Source organism: Syngnathus floridae, chromosome 1 (assembly GCF_059516105.1).
Source record: "Syngnathus floridae isolate MCC-2025c chromosome 1, RoL_Sflo_1.0, whole genome shotgun sequence".
Taxonomy (NCBI): domain Eukaryota; kingdom Metazoa; phylum Chordata; class Actinopteri; order Syngnathiformes; family Syngnathidae; genus Syngnathus; species Syngnathus floridae.
Genome location: NC_142413.1, coordinates 8216281 through 8237519, shown reverse-complemented (window position 1 = coordinate 8237519; position 21239 = coordinate 8216281). Strand labels below are relative to the sequence as shown.

The 21239-nt window shown below is 44.2% G+C and overlaps 2 protein-coding genes across 5 annotated transcripts; one reads left to right on the top strand and one right to left on the bottom strand.

Moving 5' to 3' along the window:
* Positions 1 to 595: 595 nt before the first annotated feature.
* atg2a (autophagy related 2A) lies at positions 596 to 17565 on the bottom strand. Its single transcript, XM_088390807.1, has 42 exons — positions 16994 to 17565; positions 16266 to 16428; positions 15770 to 15919; positions 15581 to 15683; positions 14340 to 14484; positions 13378 to 13584; positions 13126 to 13225; positions 12805 to 12969; positions 12541 to 12683; positions 11970 to 12042; positions 11336 to 11585; positions 10708 to 10849; positions 10522 to 10620; positions 10179 to 10334; positions 9829 to 10102; positions 9658 to 9730; positions 9324 to 9498; positions 9096 to 9238; positions 8787 to 8908; positions 8453 to 8613; positions 8237 to 8369; positions 7896 to 8080; positions 7730 to 7810; positions 7480 to 7586; positions 7255 to 7347; positions 7090 to 7160; positions 6507 to 6583; positions 6186 to 6356; positions 5988 to 6114; positions 5688 to 5908; positions 5183 to 5412; positions 4876 to 5011; positions 4350 to 4571; positions 4163 to 4264; positions 3784 to 3868; positions 3545 to 3698; positions 3393 to 3462; positions 3223 to 3305; positions 2891 to 3012; positions 2639 to 2793; positions 2204 to 2362; positions 596 to 1920 (listed from the first exon to the last, which is right to left on the bottom strand). The coding sequence occupies exons 1-42, from the start codon at positions 17162 to 17164 to the stop codon at positions 1684 to 1686; spliced, it is 6036 nt and encodes a 2011-aa protein (XP_088246933.1). The 5' UTR covers positions 17165 to 17565; the 3' UTR covers positions 596 to 1683.
* LOC148403873 (protein RD3) lies at positions 16933 to 21178 on the top strand. Of its 4 annotated transcripts, none has more exons than XM_088391526.1 (4): positions 16933 to 18493; positions 18957 to 19120; positions 19310 to 19629; positions 20182 to 21178. In XM_088391526.1, the coding sequence occupies exons 2-4, from the start codon at positions 19106 to 19108 to the stop codon at positions 20555 to 20557; spliced, it is 711 nt and encodes a 236-aa protein (XP_088247652.1). In that variant the 5' UTR covers positions 16933 to 18493; positions 18957 to 19105; the 3' UTR covers positions 20558 to 21178. The 4 variants fall into 4 exon arrangements, with proteins under 4 accessions (XP_088247652.1, XP_088247569.1, XP_088247730.1 ...); XM_088391443.1 differs by having other exon boundaries at positions 16933 to 18568; XM_088391604.1 differs by lacking the exon at positions 16933 to 18493 and having other exon boundaries at positions 18584 to 19120; positions 19326 to 19629.
* The last annotated feature ends 61 nt before the right edge of the window (positions 21179 to 21239 follow it).

Here is a 21239-nt window from a genome sequence, read left to right as displayed (position 1 = left end):
ACGTTTATTGAGTAGACGTTCGAATGATGACTAATAGCTATTAGCGCGATTTGAACTACACGTCTATTCAACTTCAATACATTTAACCTGTGATCCTTGCCTTTGTGTAGTTCCAGCATTTTTTGGAAAATAGTGTTTTTGGACTTCAAAACTTTATTTCTGTAACACAGATATGCATATATTAGTGCTAACTGCAAATCTAAATAAATGTATTTTTGAAAACATTATCAAAAACAAAATAATGTGAAAATATACTTTTATTTAGACAAAGAACAGAAAAAAATGAATATTCAAAGTAGAGAAAAAAAACTTTTTGTTTTGTTATATTGTTTGTTTGTTTGTTTGTTTGTTTGTTTGTTTGTTTGTTTCACCCACCACCACCACCACAACGCGCTGGTGCCTGTTTAAGCTTCAGTGCAATATATTTATATAACAAGTTCTCCTTTGCCTCCGGGTATGATAGCTGGACAGCTTCTGCAAACACAGACCGAGAATAAATGGTAAATTTGCGATATCAATATTAGATGAGGATGCATGAAATTTGCTAGGCCGCAGAAAAACAATTCAATCATCAGAACATTGATGAGAGAGAATATAACATATTTAAACAAGTTGTTTTTATTTTTTTATATATCATTGTTTTGTACTGTACAGGTCATTCATACTGCTACTGATATACGTAGTAAATAGCAATTACAAGCATACTCTCATTACAAGCTAACCACCCTCACAGACATGCAGCAGGTGCACACATCGATAGCCACCCTGTCACATGTTCTCCATGCACACACCCACGCTCATAGGTACACTATAACAAAAAATAAAAATGCAATTTTTTTTTTTTTTTTAGAACCACAAACTCCATATCCTCAGTCTACATTGACATCCCATCATTGTTCAGTTTGAAAATTAATAAAACATACACTTAATTAAATGGAATAATAAAAAACACAAGATGGAAAAACTAAAAAAAAAACAGGGAGTGTAGACAAAGATCCTAACTAACCTTTGTCTCCAAATCTATGAAAAAGGAAGTGTGATGGAGGTGGAAGAACCACAAGATGACATCACAACTGACCAAGTCAATTAGCAATTTGACTTCATTTTCATGAAGTTTGCAACAAAATTTTAGAGGCTTTAAGTGTTCATTCAGTCAGGCAAATTAAAGATGAGCTTTTCAGTTTGCTAGGGTGCAGAATTGAACAAGGCAACACAAGCTTGTGTCATTAAAACAAGGGTATGCTGCTCACTTATGGCACATGTCAGAATAACAATAAAATGTGGAGGCGACATATAGTAGTATCTCATGAGTTTTGTCTCCCAAATCCTCCTGTGCACTTTGGAACTGGGCGACTGTCTGAAATGCCACTGAGATAGAAAATCAAGGGCAGGATCAATATGACGATATGTTTGCACGCTAAACCAAAGAGAAGGTGACCATGAGCCGTAATACTGAGGGGAGGTGAAACTTACAGTTCCTGCTGCATATGTCAACCAATGATGTAACCCACATACACAACATTAGGCGTCACAGTAGGTGTTAGTCATTGCGTTTTTTTTTTTTGGTTGTTTGTTTTGTTGTGTTTTTAATCACAAATGCAAAAAAAAAAAACAACCTCACATTTGAACCCTGCTTTCACTCCCTGATCTCACACACACGCAGGCACGCACACACAAAGGCCGTCACTCTTGGTAGTCCTCTGTGCGCCACTTCAAGAAGTCCTCCTTCCTTGCATCCGGTTTGATCTGATTACGCATGCCGCCAAGCAGATTAGAGGTGGCTTCTGAGGCCACTATGAGCGGGCGCACCACGGTGGGTGGGATCTGCCGCAAGACGCCGCCCACTGCGCCGGGAAGACCTTTCTGTTCATGCCCACGGGATGCTACATCGCAAAGGGTCTGAGCTGTGTCAATCACTCCCTGGAGAGGAGTATAAGAATAAGAACAGAACTACTAAAGACAAATTTCAAAATATTTGCAATGGCTCGTTCTCAGTGTGCTTCTGGGTGGCATAAAAAGTCAGCGACTGAATTGCTATGACAACAAAAACTTGTGTTGGGATTACGCCGCCCGATTTAACCAAAAAGGTCTCAATCAGTCTGCCCTGACATTCAAATGTTTGTCACTAATAGTGCCATCAAGGAAAAGCTCAGTCGTTTGCCATGCGTAACATCGTGGTAAACTGTCCAATTGACCTACTCACCTCTCTGACAGTGTCATACGCCTTGGCGACGCCCTCTCGGAGGTCAGCGGGTTGGGCTGGGCGGCGTGGCCGACTGGAAGGGGCCCGTCCCTCTGTGACGGCGTAGCGGTTCAAGGGAGGCGTTGGGGACAGGATGTCATACACCGTTTCGGCGGTGGCCTGCAAAATTGGAGCATGCAGCAGCAGACTTCAAATGACTGAATTTTATTGATCCTGCAGGCAGTGGAAACGTATGTGAAATTGTGGCCGTGATATGTGGTTTGCCAATGGGGTTAATTTGCCTTGTGATAAACTATAATGTTGAAAGTTTGTGTTAAGAGTGATTAGCACGTCTGCCTTGCCGTCGAGAGGTCCTCCCAGGTTGAAGCTTGAGCCTTAATGTGCCCTGTGATTGGCTGGTGACCAGTCCCAAGTGTGCATGTGCTGCTAAAATACCTGAATGGCCTGCACCAGCCTGTTGCTGAGTTCCAATGCCGCCGACGCTGTGGATGTGCCGAAGGAGGCGGCTCCTCTCTGGAGACCTCGGATAATCCGCCCGTCTTTCCTGTATTGCTCGATGGGCAGCCAGAAGAGATCTCTCACCCCGTGGACTGAAGAAAACGTCAACAATGAAATCATACACTCGAGATGACATATACACAATTTAATATGTGATGGAAACATCTCATTCCGAAAAGGTGCACTCACACAGCTGGACAACCGAGTGCATGGGGCCGACGCCTCCAAGAATGCCCGGCAGCTGATTCTTCCTGATGTCCGCCAGCCATTCACTGACAGCGTACTGGATCACTTTGTCAACACCCAGCAGGCTGGATGAGAGAGTGCACGGTAATTGAGGCCATAGGAAATATTTACATTCTAATAATTTATGTGTTCCTGAACCAACTCGATTAAAGCCCAAATCACAAACAAAAATGTGGTTTCCGCTTTCACTTTTATATAAAAAAAAATACACATATCACTGAACAGCATGACCATTCCAATTATGTCTCACAAATATGTTAGCAATCAAAATATACCCGTGTCGACAGCAGAGCCTCTTCAGCTTCAGCTCGGAACAATTCAACTGAGCCAGACCAATCAGAATCCCGGCAAAGGTTCCCTGTGAAAGCAGAGCAGGGTTACTGTGACAACTAATACAATACTTGGGACGGTCAGCTGAAAAATTGAAACTGTGTATGGGAAGAACCTGTTCGATGACCACGTGTTTGCCATGATAGTCCAGCCAGATAGGCACTTCGGAGGTGAAACGAAACTCGCTGGGAGACAGACGAGCGAGAAGCAGCGTTACGATGAGAATGGTCAAATTCAGGCTGAAATCAAAGCTGCGCTTGGCAATACCGGAAGTAGATCGGCTGCTCGGAGGAAGAGGTAGAGCCGACTGAGGAGGAGCTCTGCTCGCTGTGAGTAGTTTCTACTGAAGACGTGAGATCCAATCCCAAAGCGCCGCCTGTCTCCACTTCTTCTGACGCTTTCTGGGAGGCATCCGCTCTCACTGGAAGGACAAGTAACACAAGCATAAGACACCATTTATTGTGACAACAAACACTTGTCTTGTGCACTCGCTGGATGGAGTATACCTTCAGATGCGGGATCCACAGGGTGGTAGGGGTTCACAGAACAAGCTAAATTGCTGAAAAAGTCCTTCAAGAAGAACAATGCATCCTGGACAGCAGATGGACAAAGAAAATAAAGCGCAACATTTGCCATCATTAGAGGTGGAACCAAAAGTGTGGCCTTTGAATTCACTGCTAATGTCATAGAAATGATGTGCTGTTTTGCCATTGCTGGTATCTGAACGAATGTAATGATATAGAACTCAATCAAAATTCAACAGTGTAAAAAACAAACAGAAACCAGATATGAACTTCATTGTTTCCTAAAGCTAAAATGGAAATTTCCCCAAATTTAATACTGGGGAAACTGTCTGGACAGAAACTAGCTTTCCTGTTGCGTTACCTGGTCAATGTTAAGTCTGAGTGGCAGCAGGCTGACTCGGAGGCAACACTCTGGACCACCAAGACCAGACTCGGGACAAACTTGCAGGGCCTTTATCGTCAACTAATCCAAGTTAAAGAAAAAAATATTGAGATGCCATCTTGGTGGAGACATTCGAGAGGGCATGACGAATGTTCTCGCAACTCACCATGTTGGAATGGGCTCTTCGGGGCATGCTCTCGCTCGTGTAGAGGTAAAGGAATTTGTTGATTTGCGAGGTAGCCAGGCGGTCGCGAACCTCGAGCTCCTGGACGATGAAAACCTGCCTGGAGATGGGCTGCTCCCCTCCCGGAGTGACCCCAACGGACGCAGAGGTCTCACCGTCTTGTCCGGCAACCGCCAGCGGGTAGGACTCATGCTGGAAGGACACCTGGGAACCGGAAACGAGAACTGCATGTCAAGTTACTTTGGCAAGATTTACATTTCAGGTCTAACTATCCCAATATTGGATTTTTTATCCATTTGTGGGTACAGCGTATTATGCTTATACTTTTCCGCAACATCACAGCTTTTTTGGGGGATGCATTTGTGCTGCAGTTGGAATTTATATCCACATCTTGATTCCGATACTACGTTGCCACATACTGACACATTATTTCCCTTGCTAACATTTAATGGTATCCCAGGCAAATCCCTACAATGGTCCAAAAAACATTTGGATGTGCAATACTCACCTTGGTGAGTTGGATCTCCATGAGGAGTCCATGCTGACGGCCGCTACCTCCAGCCCACCGCCACGAGTTCTGGGGACGAGAAGAACCCGCGGAGCGAGATGGCGAGCTTCGGGCACCAGACGGGACGGATCGACCCCTAGTGAAAGAAGGATCGTAATAAAAATTATTGTGATGATTTAAATAAGGTATCTTCTGTTGAATATTTTTAGAATTGCCTATTCTACCAACTATCTCATCAGTTGACTGGATGAGTTTCACTCATGGAAAAAACTACATTTCCACGACACTATCTACCGACCTATCTTACCTATTTCCATGCTGGCTGTGTATAGACGAGAGCTTGGAACCAAAGTCTTTGCCGCCATAGAGATGCCACACCACAGAGATCTCCCGCAGCACCACCCGGCTTTGTGGTACGGGGAAGCGGCTGGGTGCGCGAAGCAGGTCGGAGCTTCCTCGCGGCCTGGAGAAGTGGCTGTCCTTCACGTGGATGGGACCCTCGACCAACACCGTCACCACGGGTTCGCCGTCTCTGGGCTACAGGATGACACCAATGACATCTGTTGTGGATCTATAAAGCACTAAGGATTCACTATGTATATGAATGGTGCTGTACATGCAAACTTGTCTTGTTTTTGTTACTTTTTTTATTTAGAAATTTTTGAAATGTGACAAAATGGCATAATTTGGCAACTTCTGACAAAGCTTTTGTGTGTGACAACTAATTGTAGTGCTTTGTGAAAATGTGTCATAATAGGTCATATTTGAGGTCATATTTAAAATTTGAATACATCATTGTCTCAGAGACTCACAGCAATGCCCATGCCAGGAGCCTCCAGGATGCAGAAGTCATCGTTGTCAGTGGAACCCTCTGAACTTTCGTCTTCCATCATATCAGCCTGCGCCTCGGTTGCCGTGGTGACCTGACTGTCGAGCTCCTCCTCTTCCTCCAGCGCGGAGAGATCGTGTCTGGAGCCCTCGCCAGGGAACAAGTAGACCGAGACCGGCGATCCTCTCGGCATGGAGGGCGAGCCTGAACAACAGACACACAATTCCGGGGTTCCATCGGCATTCATATGCTGAAAAGTGACATCCAAATATTTTTGCAGAACCTGGATCTATTGTCTCTTCTTGGTGGCTCTTGTCGGTGTCTATTAAGGCATCAGTCAGATCACACTGGTTAATCTCAGCGGTTTCAGCAGCAGGGCATGGCAGCACAGACGCGGGGCTCTCAGAAAGCTAAAGACAAAAAAAATATCTCATACATTTCCTTCAGATCTTCTGTTGTCATCTAAACAACCTCGCCTTACCGGTAGTTTCTGGCCGGCTATTTCCGTAGGGGAGGCGTGTCGGGGCGGTGGATGCAGGTCACCCTGGGAGACGAGGTACTGTAGTATGTTGACCAGGGCGGCGCACGAATCAGCACACGCGTGGACATGAACTACATTGTTGGAACATCGCAGCTCAAACAAAGGCTGGGCCTGGAGAAGAGTGGACATTGGGGGAGGAAGACTTTTAAATTCACCATGTGTAGATACATTTTTCAAAATGAGAACCACTTAATTACTGTTAATAGACCACTGAATAATGTGATATGTGGGGGCAAACAAATGCAGTTAAGAGGCGCCCACCAGCTTGCCCGTGTCGCTGCCTTTCCATGTCGTGATGGCGAGCTCTAGCAGGTCCATGTCCAAAACACAAATATAGTCTGTGTGACACAAACAAATGAAAAAAATCAGAATAAAATATTGGCTTCAATGTCAAAGGTCTTTAATAAGGATGTTGCTAATTTTCAAAAATGCTCTCTTGTTTGGATCTAAGTGCACCTAATGTTGTGGCTGGCAACATATCCAGACAGTATCCACAGAACTTCCTTTTCCCACATTTTGTCAAAGCCTTTTTCCAAAATAAACTAAATGATTTTTGTCCTGAAATTTTTACATGCAACTCCTCATTACGACGTCAGATATTTTGTTTTTGTGCAAACACATAAAACAAACCAAAACTAACACCAAGTACATGGGCATGTGATTTCTTTTATGTTATCATTATTTTTAACACATTTGCAGCAGATTCAAAAGCATGCTTTCAATGCGGTGACTAAAGGGAGGGATGTGTTGAATTTTGAGGGATTCTTTAAATTCCATCTTGCAATTAGGTTTAAAAAATAAACTTTTCATATGCACTCTGAATGTTCTACATTGTGTGACGCACCCTTCCTCAGGTCCACTACATCGCTATCACATTTGTCAGAGAGGTAGAGGGCGGAGTCATCCAAGATGAATCTAAGCGAGGTGAAAAAAAAAAAAAAACAACAAAAAACTTCAAAGCAAGTTTGGACGGCGATGCCAAATTCAGACAACAGAGGCAGTGTTTTACCTGAGGTGAAAGGTGGCTGTGTCTACAATAATATTACTGGACAGGGAGAAGGACTCTGCTGTGAGCAACATCCGTAGAGGCAAATAGAGCGGTCTAGCGAACAGAGCATTAAAAGAATTTAAGCAGAGTGGTGTCAAGTGAACAATTCCTAAAGAGTTTTCATCAAGGGGATACATTCTGATACCCATCGTGTATTTGAGCGCAAGACAAAGTCACAGTGATTACCTGTAGTCAACTGCACATGTAGCCAGATGCGTGTGGAGGACGGTAATGACAGCGGGTGCAGTGTATCCCAAAATCGGGTCATCAATGACATCCAGAAAGTCAACCAACTGGAACAAAATAGTTTTAAAATAAAAATAGCCTTTCTACACATTTATGAAGAAACAAATTCAGAATATAGGTGATTGCTGTCTAGCGGGGAATCCTTGTATCCATAGCTCTGGTTCAAATGGTCCAATTCAACTCGGGTTACCTGCTCATGCCAACTGTGATTGGTCTGCGCCACGTAATGCCGCATGGTGGCGCCCTGAAGTCGAAGGGCAACAAGGAATTCCTAGCAGGAGACGAAGCGACGTCTATTTAATTTCAGCAATCCGACAGATCAATAACGATATTTACCGTGCGCCGAGAGGACATACCTTGACCTTCCTCAGCGGGTCCAGGGTGATTTTGATGGCCGTGGACAACATCTGCGGCTCCGCCTCCCGGCCGCTCACGCTGCTAACTCCCACCTCAGTGGGGTAGATGGTTGGGTGCAAGTACTTTGGGGAAATGAAGTTGGGCATTTCTATCCGTAGCGGAATAGCCGTGTCTTTCACGACAGCTAGAAAAAAGAAAAGTGGAATTTTTCTTGAACGCATAATTCAGAGGGAATCCATTTTGTCATTAGCATTGCAGGTGAGCTGCTGTGAACTTTTGACTTCCGATTTTTGGTACATATGGTGGTCATGTTGGACAGATGTTAGGATTGTGTGCACACCTTTATGGTAGAGCTCAACTCGTTGACTCTCCAAACACAAAAAACTGAGATTGGGGTCATTCTGGTGCTGCGCTACACTGAATATCTTCCCTCCTTCCAGGTCGAGCACAATTTCTCCATGACTCTGGTCCTCCTGTGTTCATTTCACCAATTGAATGTGACATTTAGTGAAGTAGGTTATTTCCTGTGATAAAGCTTTTCAACCATCCGACTTGCCTTCTTGTCTGTCCTGGCTTGGAGGCGACCTTTGCCAATGTTGACAGTGAGAGAGAGGAGGCTGAGGTTGTGGTTCGGATTATGCTGGAGCGCCAACTTTCTCCTTCCTGATGGTTCACTGGCCAAATAGAACTGAGGCTCATCTTCTTCTGAGTCGGAGTCTTTAGCACCAGGAGGGGAAAGAAGAATGCACGTACTTGCCATTACAAACAAGACGAACTTTTAAGTCTGGCAGGACTGTGAGCCTGCTTACGACTACATAGATGTACTAAATTAGACTCCGGTGAGAATTTTCGGACGTTTTAGTGCATGAAAACTTTCAAAAATAACTCACCAAGTCGAAAGGCCGACTTGCAGAGTTGGAACTCGTCGTGCTGTTGGTGACTGGGCATGGGGCTGTGGGCTGAGGATGGGGCAGGGGGAGGCGGCTCCCACATCAGCAGATCATTGTTAATCCTGTGCAAAGACGTTCAGTCTTGATGATGGTAGTGAAAAAAAAAACACAAAATGCTAAAACATTGGCAGCATGAAATAATCTTTATTTTTTTCGTTATGGTTTTCCCCACTGGGCATAAATTTAAATGTTTCAGATCATCACGCACAATCCTCGTGCTTCAGCTGATGATGGATACAACCACACTACCTGTTGTAGATGCTTTGGAACGCTTGCTTGCTGGGCAAAAGGACGTAGGCCAGTGGAAACCGAATGTCCACAGCACACTGAGACTGGGCTACACATTGGGCCTGAAACTGACTCATCTCCTCGGGGTCTGCAGGGATCACCATCTACAGAATCGAGGGTGAATGGGCCAGTCGGAGATTGCGTTGGATCGAAATGTTTCACAGGTAACTTTGTTGCGGGGTGACTCACCTCCTCCGTCTCGAACATGGTGCGGTTGGAGGAGAACGGCGAGCTTGTTTTATCGTTGAGCTCACAGTGGCTTTCAAAGAAGGCAGCCCCCAGGTCTTGGGCGAGGCCCAGGTTCAGGCCTGCCAGACCCACGGCCGCTCCCTGCGCTTCACCTCCACGCACCCGTATGGATAGCCTAACAGATGGACATTTGAAGCAATATTGAGAATAAGCAATATTCGTTTGAAGCATTTTTGTGATTACCAGTTTGTTAAAGTAAAGTTGAATAGTCTGTACAACCCCTGATGTAAAACATTATTCACTCTATAAAGAAATGATAATGGTGACCTCTCACCTGGGCAGAGAGTCATGGCTCCTCTTCACTCTGATGCAGGGGAAGGGGCCTCCTTCCCAACCCTCGTACGACCCTGATTAAGAAAAAAAGACGCAAGTGTGGCCAGTAAGTGCAATGTGTGTTACGTAATTGATGAATTAACCTACATGAATTAATCACGCGTGCTCTCACCATGCAGGTCTGTAAAGGAGGCTTCCAGCAGCTGAGTGAGGCAGGGGGCCGAAAGCTGACCCTGGTTGGGCTGCCCGCTCTGGAGGTCCGGCGCTTCCTGGTGCCTGAGCTCCAGCTCGGTCAGCTCCAACACCAGTGACTCCTCCCTCACCGCCCTCTGGCTCATGGGCTGGCGCTCAGAGAGGGGGCGCAGGTCCGGAATGGGGAAACGAAGTCTGACGACGGCGTGCGGGGCGAGGAGGGAGAAAGAGGAGTACAGCTCACTGCTCCGCATCTGAAAGAAGACCACACAATGAAGCCACCGAGGAATTTTGGTCACACACAGGGAATGGACGGGGGTCAGATCCCACCTGGAGATTATCGGGTCCAGCTGGCTCCGCAGGACAGCGACGGAAGGCATTGTTCAGATTCCCCAGTCGACTGATGATGTCCAGGTCCAACTCGGTGCTGAGATCTTCCAGCTCTACTCGTGCCACGCTGTCACACCGAACCACCCGCTGTTTACCCTGTGATTATTTAGCAGATTACCATGCTGTAACATGTACTATGTTGCTTCCTATGTACTGTAATTCCATGTGTCCCAAGGCCTACATTTTTAAAAAAATGTCACGTTTAGTTTTTTTGCTGAATAGATTTCTCATGGCACAGCAGTTGAAAATAACTGCACTCGTGGCTGAGTGTGTGTCTGAATACCTTCCTCAGGTGTTTCTCAGTGAGGCTGTAGTGCAGCTGGGCACATGGTCTGGCTGCGACTCCCACAGTGAACATGCTGGCTTTCTGGAATTGGAGCAACTAAAAAAAAAAAAAAAAAAAATGAGATGTCTGTTTCAGTTTTAGTATTGCCATAAATTAGCAATTCTATTGAGAGAATTGAATTACCTCACTGTACTGAGGCTTGTTGTTCTCCCAGAGACACTCCAACATTTCTAGTCTGCTGAAGGAGACGTCGGAGGTCACCGCTCGACTGTGGCGTCTCCCGCTGCGCATCTCACAGGAAACCTGCACCGCTGCCCCCGTCACTCTGAGGGGAGACAGAGAGTTCAGACCACACCAATCGCCTGAATACTAATACATAATACTTCATAAAAAAACATCCATTGCACACCTACCCACTAAATACAAAAATCCACATTATAACGAGACCATATAAAAGCTGTTATTTACATAGTTTGAACCCACAAATGCTTATTGAATGTTTATTAAGAGTTATTTTTAAGTAAAAATATTTGGGGTTTACACTTTAATTTTTTTTTCAAGAGTGCATATCTATGGACATCAATTAAACACAGATTTTTGCTACTTACAGATTAGCCCTGTTGCTATCGCCAGCCAATCGCCACTGTATTTATATTTACAGTATATTAATGCCAAAACCTCTAATCCCCCACTGCCCCAAAAAATACAAAACAATTGCTACTATGCCGCGCTATAAGTAGAAACGATGCACAAAAATGTGCGAGATATTTAGGGCCGTGGTCGGTGAACTGATGCGTTCATGTTTTTCTACCTGACGTGCGAGTGAGGGCAGGCTTTGGCGAACCCGCTTCTTAGGTGGTGAAAGTCTCTCTCGCCGAACATGCTGTCCTTAAAGGAGGCAAGCTCTTGGAAGAAAACCTGGGACATCTGAGCCAATGAAGGGGCATTGTTCGGCTTGGAGGGCGGGTCGTCCTGCAGCATGGTTAGAGTGAGTCCGCCCAAAGTCAGACGAAGCAAGGCGTCGGGCTTCAGCTGCTCAGCATTGCTACTTTGAGAACGACCTACATGGTGGTTTGAATGGAGGGCACGTCATGTTATGGAGGGGGAAAAAATGGAACACATTACACTCGGTGAGATGGAAGTAACAACATCCAATTCGAACTGTAACTTGGTAGCTTAGTCTGAATATTTGTTTAGGACATCATTTTGCTTTAATTCCATATAGCATTTGAACTGAATTATCCATACTTGCAACCCTTTACTTTGTCATAACAAGCCACATCTGTACTTTAACCTCTACAAATGACAAAAAACAAATCCAGTCAGCAATTCTAGAGAAATTCTGCTTTTTCCAGAGTCTTTCTTTTTTTAACCCAAGCACGTGTACGTCTACTTCAATAGAGTGTCTACTTTGCCTCTTCTGGTCATCAGTGCAGTGACGTTACCTCTGATTCGATGACTTCCTTGACTGGAGAGACAACCTGCTACTGGGTAACGTCTGGGACAGCTCATGAGGCCCTAGAATGGGAGCGAAAAAAGAAGACTTTAATATCAACACAATTATGAATAGAAATGGGCATTCTGTGTTGAATCTAAATCCCGAACAAAGGTCTTGTCTTCGTCAACAATTACACTATGCGAGAAACACTAACAAAAACGCATACGACAAGGGTTGGGTCTTGTATTTTTCAAACTGGTACAAATATTGTACCTTTTAAAAACAGATACTGAAACTGACAGACTTGTACTGCCAATCACTTAGGGTACAATGTTGTGGAGTACACTACTTGAAATATTTTTTAACAAAACCCAACTTGCCGATGTCAATTCCCTACAAACTGGAGTTTGAAAGTGTCAAATATTTGGAAAGGGCTAGCCACAAGATACTGTACGTACACAGAAACCATATTTGTGCTGTAATTTGAACATCAGGTCAGGAGGATATCAGGTCTTTAAGACCATCAGTATCATAGCGGTATAGCATTTTAGCTTTCAGCCCCCCCACATGACATGTACCTGTGCAGCCAGCGCTCCAGGTTGAGAGAGGCTCGCCAGACTGTGCGTGGAAGAGTCCATATCACTGTCTGACAACTCGCTGCCAGAGCGCATCGACGTCACACTGCTGCTCATCCCCGCGGGACCCATAGAATAGAACATTTCTGCAAAGACACACATCTTAAAATATCACAAGGCCTTTTAATTTATCAGCGATTTATGCAATTAAAGGTGGGGGGGGGGTATGTGTACGGTATGTGAGCGTTTGCTGTCAATATCCCGTACCTCCATTTTCCAGAGTGGTGACATAGGGCTCTAGGTCGCACTCTGCATCCCAGTCCGTCTCTCTGGGACTGGAGCCCAACTGCTTGCTGAGGTCTTCTTCGATCAGACGCAGGTCGTCCGAGTCTAGCGGGCGGTTGCGCACGCCACCCAGTTTGGTCTCGGACTCTAAAGGGAAGCGAACACGCCAAATGGAATGCGTGCATTTTGGGCATCCGCACATGCAAGTTGTTGCATGTCTTGCGTCAGTGTAAACACAGAAACAGCCTCCAAAAAAATTGTAAAGTAAATCCAGCCTGTGGAATAGTGAGATGAAGCCCATACCTGTTTCTATGCAAAGAGCTGCCAGCAGGTCAGTCAGGTGAGTTATCTGAGCTGGAGACAGCAGCATGTGGACACAGCCCACCTTCCCATCCAACTCAAACTGGACACCAGAAGGGACACGAGCAAACAAATGTCACACCAAGCAAAAGTTTGGCATAAAAATTGCGTGTGGGGGGAAACAAGAAGCCAATTGCTTGCTTCCAGCTGTTTTCTCGCCATTCCCAAGTGAAATTTAAATGTAAACACACACACCTTTGGTCCAGGCAACATGTCGTTCTGCTTAATCTTGATTGTGGTCTCGATGAAACCTGAGCAGCTGCCTATAAGCAAGGGCTGAGATGGGGAAAGCGTCAGAGGCTTCCCTTTTTCTTCAACTTGCTCATCATCGTCATTTTCCTCCTGCTCCTTCTCTCCTTCACTGCAAGTGGCTGACTCCGTCTTTTTCTCCTCAGGAACTTCCTTGAGGAGAAACGAACAGCATTTGGTGAAAGATTGTTCTGCCAGGGTTGTCTTATTTGTTTGTCTCAGTAAAAAAGTAAAAACAATAACTAACATACTTTTTAACAATTATGTAATGAGAAATAAATCAAGAATTGGCTTGCACAACCCTTTGTAACGTTTTAAAGCAAACACTTGATGTGTTCTGCTGTTCTACGTTGTGTTCCAATGGCACTGGAATGCAAAATTGTAATTATAGTTAAGTATATATATGAGGGGAAAAACAATAGAAATCGGAACAACTGACACCGCAAAAATCATTTTTTTTAAATTGGGGGAAAAATAGCAACCTGCCAAAAAAAAAAAAACAATAAAAATATACATTTGATAATTTTAAAAAATAGTTATTCTACAGCTTTTTTCCAAATTGTATATAGTTATTTTAACTCACCCAGAGTAGTGAAATGACATGAATGAACGAACGAACGAACGAATAAATGAATAGGGCATCTGTCCATCCCAGACCCCCAAATAAATTATGAGATTTGTCACGCACAGAAAATTTTGCTTTTCCCATGTTTGCTTCGGGGCTCCAGCCAGTCCTGAGTTTTAGGTCACGAACGCGACACAATCCAATGAAACCCCTTAATCATGGCAGTAAATGAGCGTGCCTCCTTGTGCCGTGTGACTACATATTCTTATGCTACCCAGCAAATTCCTTCAATGCGTGCCAGTCATAACCTTGGATATAGGGACAGCTCCACAGTCTCTGTTACCTGCTCCGTGTCAATGCAGTCGTAGAGGAGCTGAACGGCACTCAACTGGAGGATCTTTTGCAGGAAGGCGGGTGGCTGGTGGATGTCAACAGGCACGGCAGTCTGGTTGGATGGGTCGCGCACCGCCTCGTCAAAGTACTCCAACCTGGAGAAGATCATTGAGAACACCACAACGCTCTAATGAATGATCCTGTATTCACAAAGAGAGCCTGAAGGACTTTGTCAAGATGCCATAACTACAAAAAAGGCTCAACAGAATCAAAGAAGGGGTTGTTCAAATAAAAAACATTCACATTCGCACGATTTTAGATATTAAAAAACACAACAGGACGCTTTCAGTCCAAACACAAGAATGCTAAACTAACAAAGTGTGGAGTCATCCAGGGTAATAGTAAAATTTAACAGTCAAAAGGGGTACTATAACCATAGAAAATCCATACCCTATGGCGACATTCCACCTTTGAACACTTTCTCAACTCACAACCTTAGCACAGTGCAAATATTATTTCTCCCAGGAAGGACTCATAAATGTTTTACCGGACACACGGGCGGAGACGAGGAGCAAACAAGTGGCAGCCATAAACGTACACATAATACATAAAAAATAAAAGATAAACTTGTTGAGCGGGCAGAAATCTTGATTCTTTTGACTATTCCACATTTGAATTTGTGTGCCATATTCCAATTGTGTTTACCGTTTCCCTTTACTGAGCAAATACATTTCGAGGTTCGTTAGTGAATATGAAGCTTCAAGACACTTTGTGTTGTTTATTGAGCCCTCGAGAAGGCACTCTGTTCAACATAGGGGCTGATAACTTGCCATTTCTTAAACCCCTTGCTTTAAACCAACAGTGTCATCTAGAGGAGTCAAAAAAGTACAACTGGTTCATGAAGCAAATATGACGCCTCAATTTCATATCACTCTTTGTTAGCTGAATGCTACAGGATATTCATCAGAATTATAGAAAATAAAACAATGACTATGTGTAGTGAAATTGACTTCTATACGATTTGACATTTGGAAATGAACTTCGAAAATAATATTCTATTAATCGAGCTGCCTCTGTGTACTTTGTTACTTGAACTGAATGGACAAGTTGCTATCAGGCAGTAGAATCACATGATTTCGCCCAGACATCCCAACATCTTTCCCAGATGTTTCCTTGGTCAGCCATCTTCACCATTGCTGACAGAAAGAAGAAATCTGGAAATCCATCAAACAACACACAAGAGCAGTTTACCGTTTGATGTGCACCTCTAAGGCAATGCCTGTTTCCAGATCCAGGGGCTGGTGCTCAATGCGTACGATGGTGTCCAGGAGGGTGACTTTAATACGACGAAGGACTGCGCGCACACGCAAACAAACAGGATGAGCAGTGGCATGTGCTGAGATGCGGGCAGGCGTTAAAGCTTCCACACTTGAAACCCACCCGTCTCTATGGTTTGTGCAAACATCTCCAGCCCCTCAAGTGGGGCCGGCGGCTCCTCGGACGTCTCCGGGGGGTCCTTCAGGCACTCCTGGGCCAGCTGCATACTGGAGGTCATGCTGGATGACCAGCTTTGCGAGTCCCAGCCACCACCTGTGTACAAACGCCACCATGACACAACATTAGGTACACCTGCACAATCAGAAGAGCTATACAAAAGCTATATAAAATGAAAAAAGTCACACTTTGGTTCAATTTGTTGGGATGACTGCGCAATAGTTTTTCAACTGAAAAATTTCCATGCATTTTTAAATTATTACATTTTTTATTTTATTCCTCAATGCCCCCAACCATGTCAATTGAGATATGTGTTGTTTTGCATATGTAATGACAAGGGTGTTGTTTCTAGTTGTGTATGAAATAATTGCCACTTTCGGTGTTAAATTGTTGTTCGGTTGCATCGCTCAGTGTGCATAATAAGTCTGCTTAGCCGACATACCGATTCTGTACTTGGGTCTGCATGTTATCTGGAGGCCGGACACTTCCAAGGTGCAGTGGTCTGTGAGCAGAGCTTGCCAGGGGATGGTCACCGTGATGCTGCTCACAAAGCCATCCACTATCTCCAGTGGAGCACCCAGGTTCTCCAGGAGCTCATTGACTGCCTTAAGTGGGGACAAATATGTGACAGATCAGGTGACACACACAAATGGAAAAACACGTTGGCTCATCATTTCCCCAAAAATAAAGGGTGACTGGCAAGAGAAAATGCTGGTTAGAAATTTTTCAATGTTTGTTTGAGTGTGGAAAAAGAATTGACAACATGAGTGACTTATGCACCTGTAAGACTGATGACAAGTATGAAGTCCAACTAGACGGGTACTAAATAAACTGATAGATAATAGAAGAACGTGGGTATCTTTCTACACACCGTGAAAACAAAAGGTGATCCTACTCTAAATAAGCACGTGTACGACTTTTGCGTTGCCACGTTGTGTAGAAATCAACCTAACTAGACAGACGAGAGGCAGAAAACAAGAGAAGAGAGTTTTTCCAAGTGTGTTTGCTCCAAGAAATGCGAGCTGTACTGCCAAAGCATGACGTCGACGAGATTGTTGTTGTTGAACACTGGCGGTGGCGTTGCGAAACAGCCAGAGTCAGAGTGAGTGAAAAAAAACACACACACGCGCACCAAACCGTGTTGGCTGGTCACCTTTCCGAAAAACTCACCCACACGTCGAGGTTGATCTCTCTGATGACCCCGCTGCCATTGTACAGGTCCAAGCCCAGTTGCTCCAAGCTCAGGCGCTCCTGCAAAAAGTGGCCAAGGTAGTGCTGGAGGAGGTACCGACAGGCCCGCTTCTTGATGGAGCCCGACCAGGGGAAGAGCCAGTGAGACATGGGCCCAACGAGAACGGGGGAGAGGGAGCGAGAAGTGGCGGCGGAGATCGAGTACGACCGCAGTCCTCGGGAAACTGCATAACAGGCGAACGCGAGAGGAAGCAGAAGCAGGAATGAGCCACAGCTAGCTGCGGGGGGCTATGGAAGGGAAAACTGTAACTACACTTCTCCCTGGCGCGACATAAAAACTCGAGGGGGGAAAAAAAAGATATCCTTTGTGAGTTACGAGACTTCCCCCGAGACTACGACTCGCTCGCTAGGTCGTCAGTCCGTCACCTTGTTGGCTCATGTTTTCGACGCGTTTTGGGTCGCAATGGAGCGACAGGTCCTGGTGGCCAGTGTCTTTCTCTTCTTTCAGGGGGTTGTTTATTGTTATCATACGCCAACTGACGGTATGGCGAAGATGTCTGCGTCATCGTGACGCGACCCGGAAACCCGGAGCGTAAACAGACATGCGACGCCATCTTTGTAGGGGCGGAAAAAAAAACTTTATTTAACATGTGGAATAATATAGAATAATCACACACGACCATCATTTTTATTTAATTGATAATTAAATAATATAAAAATATAAAAATGAAACCATGTAAAATTCTCATTCTTCGCACCCTCTTCTGGGAGTCCAACCTCAAGTTTTATACACTTTGAGACCACCAGCAGGCCTAAAATCAAACAAATATTTGAAAGTAAGGACAGTGAGCCGCTGGATGAGTTTGCTTTCGAAGAATTAGCCTACTGTATGTGTATTTTAGTTAGAAATTAGCAATTTATTTATTATTTTGTTATTATTGGTACTTTTTTTTCATGTCACAATGTTTTTCCCCCTGATTATATATGAACGTTGTTTTTGTACTGTTAACGCTGAAGTTGTTTTTTTCCAAGTGGAAATGGTTTTAAATCCAAAACATTGCCCCCCCCTGCCTATCTTGTAAAAGTTTATTTCTTTCAGTATTGCAAAGTTAACTAATCAGTTCATGCATTGTTGTCTTACAATACGGTACACAATAAACCACCTAGTCATTTATGTAGACTCCTGGAGTAAAATGCACGTTTGGTTTTGAAGTTGAGGTTTGAAACTCAAACAATAAATTGGTGGCTCTCATCATACCACAACATCCTGCATTTTCTTCCTTATTAAAGCATGATAAAACATAATAAATAGCAATATGTTTTACAATATTTTTATACCAACAGACAGCAGAATCCACAGAAACATCACCAAAATGAGCAGCAATCATCGTGGGCACTTTTAATTAGATTATAATCATCATGACAAACTGTCTGTAGTTTTCCAGATCGGTTGTGGATTGCAGCGTAATCTGGGATTTGGTGAGTCAGTGCTGAGTGGTGCGGAACACCAATGGACGACTCTAAAACTACATCACATAGTGGAACCTGATGCATGTGTGTCTGGGGGGGGGGGCATATGGGGTCGGTTATGTAATACTCAGTCACAACATTGTACCAATGATAGATGTGTATGATAAGGAATAATGTGTAGGAGACAAAGGTTTGAAAAAAGGTTTACCAATCAGCAAATTGGGCCTTATTGTAATTTATAACGAATGTCTGGTGTGGAATATCATTCAATTATGATTCAATATTATGACAATGTGAAGTAGAAAGTTTCAATCCACCACGGAGGAACCACCTTTAGTGAGAATCCTTATTTCTTTTCAGTCACACACATAAATGAGAGAGAGAAGTCCAAAAATGTTTTCTCACTCATGGGTCACCTCCAGTGTGTGTGCACGCCTAAGCTCATCTCATCCTCCACTCTTTCTCACGACAGGATTACTATTCTGTTCATTGTCAATCCCCAAACCCCACTGACAGCAGGAGAGAGGCATCCGGGTGAGGAGCTTCATGGAAGCCTGCCAGCTGTCACGCTGCTAGCGAGTGGAATTCAGTTGGGAACACTGGGTAGTGATTGGCAGCTTGATGAGTGAATGCAAGGTAAGAGGAAAGCAATGAAATATTTTACTTTACAGTCTACGATGTAGTTATTGAAAACTCAGAACATCGGCGGGCAGTGACCCCCCCCCCCACCTGCCATCAATGAAAAAAATTCAATGGGCAGCAAAATGTCTTTTACTAGGCATGCATGTTAAAGTAAGAATTATTTTTCTGAAACATCTTACCCAGATGTTTCCTTGGTCAGCCATCTTCTCCCTGGAGCCCAAAGTGCCAGGCCAGCGCACCAGCGAGGAGCTGGTTACCAACACGCTGATGCTGGAGCTGGGCGCTATGGTGAAGCGCACGGAGCGTATCCGCCTGGAGCGGGCCTGCGAGGGTCGGCGTCGCCACCGTAGCAACATTTGCAATTCTACGGCGGCAGCGGATTACAGCTGGCTGGCCAGCATGCCCAACCCGCAACCTTACCAACTGACGCCAAATGACTTGCTGGAGTTGCAGGACCTCTGCGCCAAGGTGCCGCCCGCCCAGTGTGGTCCTGTCATTGCCAGGTGAGAGATAGAGGTAAACAGTATTGGCTAGTTTGAGAGAATAGATCGACTAGCAAAAATATTATTCATAAATCTGAGTAGTTGTCGATTAATTATTGCACTTCCATTTAATATGAATTCAAAGTCATTGTGCAACTACAATTGTGCAATTACCCTTAAAAATACATAAAAGACTTCCGGATTACCCTAAAAAATACATAAAAGACTTACAGATATTGGCATTGACGTTAGTCTAATAAATCATTCTTATTGGTCAGGCCCTAATTGAGGTGTTTCAACTCTTTTCTGAGTTTATCGGTACGGCACTGATTTTAGTGTAAGCAGAGAATAAAATATATGACTGTATGTAGGTACTCTTTTCAATCCACATTTTACTGTTTGTGTTCAAACAACTTCAAGGTTTAAACCACCTCGACATTGATGCCAATTAGTGTTAGTATTAAGCTAGCAGGCGAGAAGGCAAACAATTTGCTTGCCTCATGATGGATGTTGAAAGCATCCAGAAAGCAAGACTGCTTGAATAACTTATAGGATCTTCCATTCCTACTTCAGATTCAGGGGGCTGGTGTCCCAGATGGAGCCGGAAGTCTACGAGCTGCCTCGTCTCTTTCGCTCAGCGCTTCGCGACTGCCTGGAAGAGATCACAGGAGAAGGAGGAGTCCAAAACAACATGCTGATGAAGCAGCAGCGCAGCAAGAGCCTCTCCTTCGTCACATTCCGCAGCAAGTTCCGAACCGGCTACTTTTCCATGAGGAGCGGCCTGAGAGGCTCCAGGAGCGACCTGCAGCAGCAGGTGGATTGGTCGGATGAGGAGCAGGAAGATGACAGAGAGGAACAGGAGAAAGAGGCCATCAGGGCTCGTGTCAGGACCAGGAGGAGTAGGAGCATGCCGGAGATCGCACCTTTGGAACAAAGTGCACAAAGATGAGGAAGATGAAGATGAGGAAAATGAAGATAGGATCAAAACTGGTTAGGGTCTGGAAGTAGGTTACGATTAGGTTAGGGTCAGACAATTCTAAAAACACACAGTGTGTGTAGGACTCTAGATGTGTGAAGAAATAAGACACGTAGCAGGTTTTATATTTATGAATAATTGCACTTACCAACACATTTTTACCACATTTTTTTTAAATCAGAGAAGTAAACCTTTTTAAATTATTTTTTTGCACTGATTAGGAATCTGCCATTTCTTTCTCTAGCATGGCAGGTTTGTATGATAATAATGTATTAAAACAGTATTTAGGAAGGTTTAGGTTCAGCAATAGGTGTAGTTTTTTCTGAAAGATAGCTATTAATTGCCACAAATGGTCATACAATGTTTTTTTTTTTAAAAGTATATCTCAAAACCTTTTTAAAGTGGTCTCAAACATTTTGAGACAGCCATTTCTGATTAAAATTTGCTGTTAATCAGGACCTGAAATGTTTAGTCAGTCACAACAAAGCTTTTAATTTGTAATATTTTATTAGAATAAACAGTCCCAAAAATGTATGGGTTCATATCTATAAAACAATCTTACCGCAATAAAATTTTGCTGTGTCGTGTAAGCAACTTTGGAATCCAGTATCATCATTTCTTCTTAGTCAGGTTTTGCAATTGAATAAAACTTGGC

What these genes read in the sequence shown, in the direction of transcription:
- atg2a (XM_088390807.1), bottom strand. Translation starts at nt 17,164, where the DNA reads ATGTCTCACTGGCTCTTCCCCTGGTCGGGCTCCATCAAGAAGCGGGCC. An exon ending in ACAGCCACCTTTCACCTCAG is followed by an intron (nt 7,161 to 7,254) that starts GTAAAACACTGC and finishes CACCTCGCTTAG; the next exon opens with ATTCATCTTGGATGACTCCG. An exon ending in CGTATGACACTGTCAGAGAG is followed by an intron (nt 1,921 to 2,203) that starts GTGAGTAGGTCA and finishes ACTCCTCTCCAG; the next exon opens with GGAGTGATTGACACAGCTCA.
- LOC148403873 (XM_088391526.1), top strand. An exon ending in TGTGGTCCTGTCATTGCCAG is followed by an intron (nt 19,630 to 20,181) that starts GTGAGAGATAGA and finishes TTCCTACTTCAG; the next exon opens with ATTCAGGGGGCTGGTGTCCC.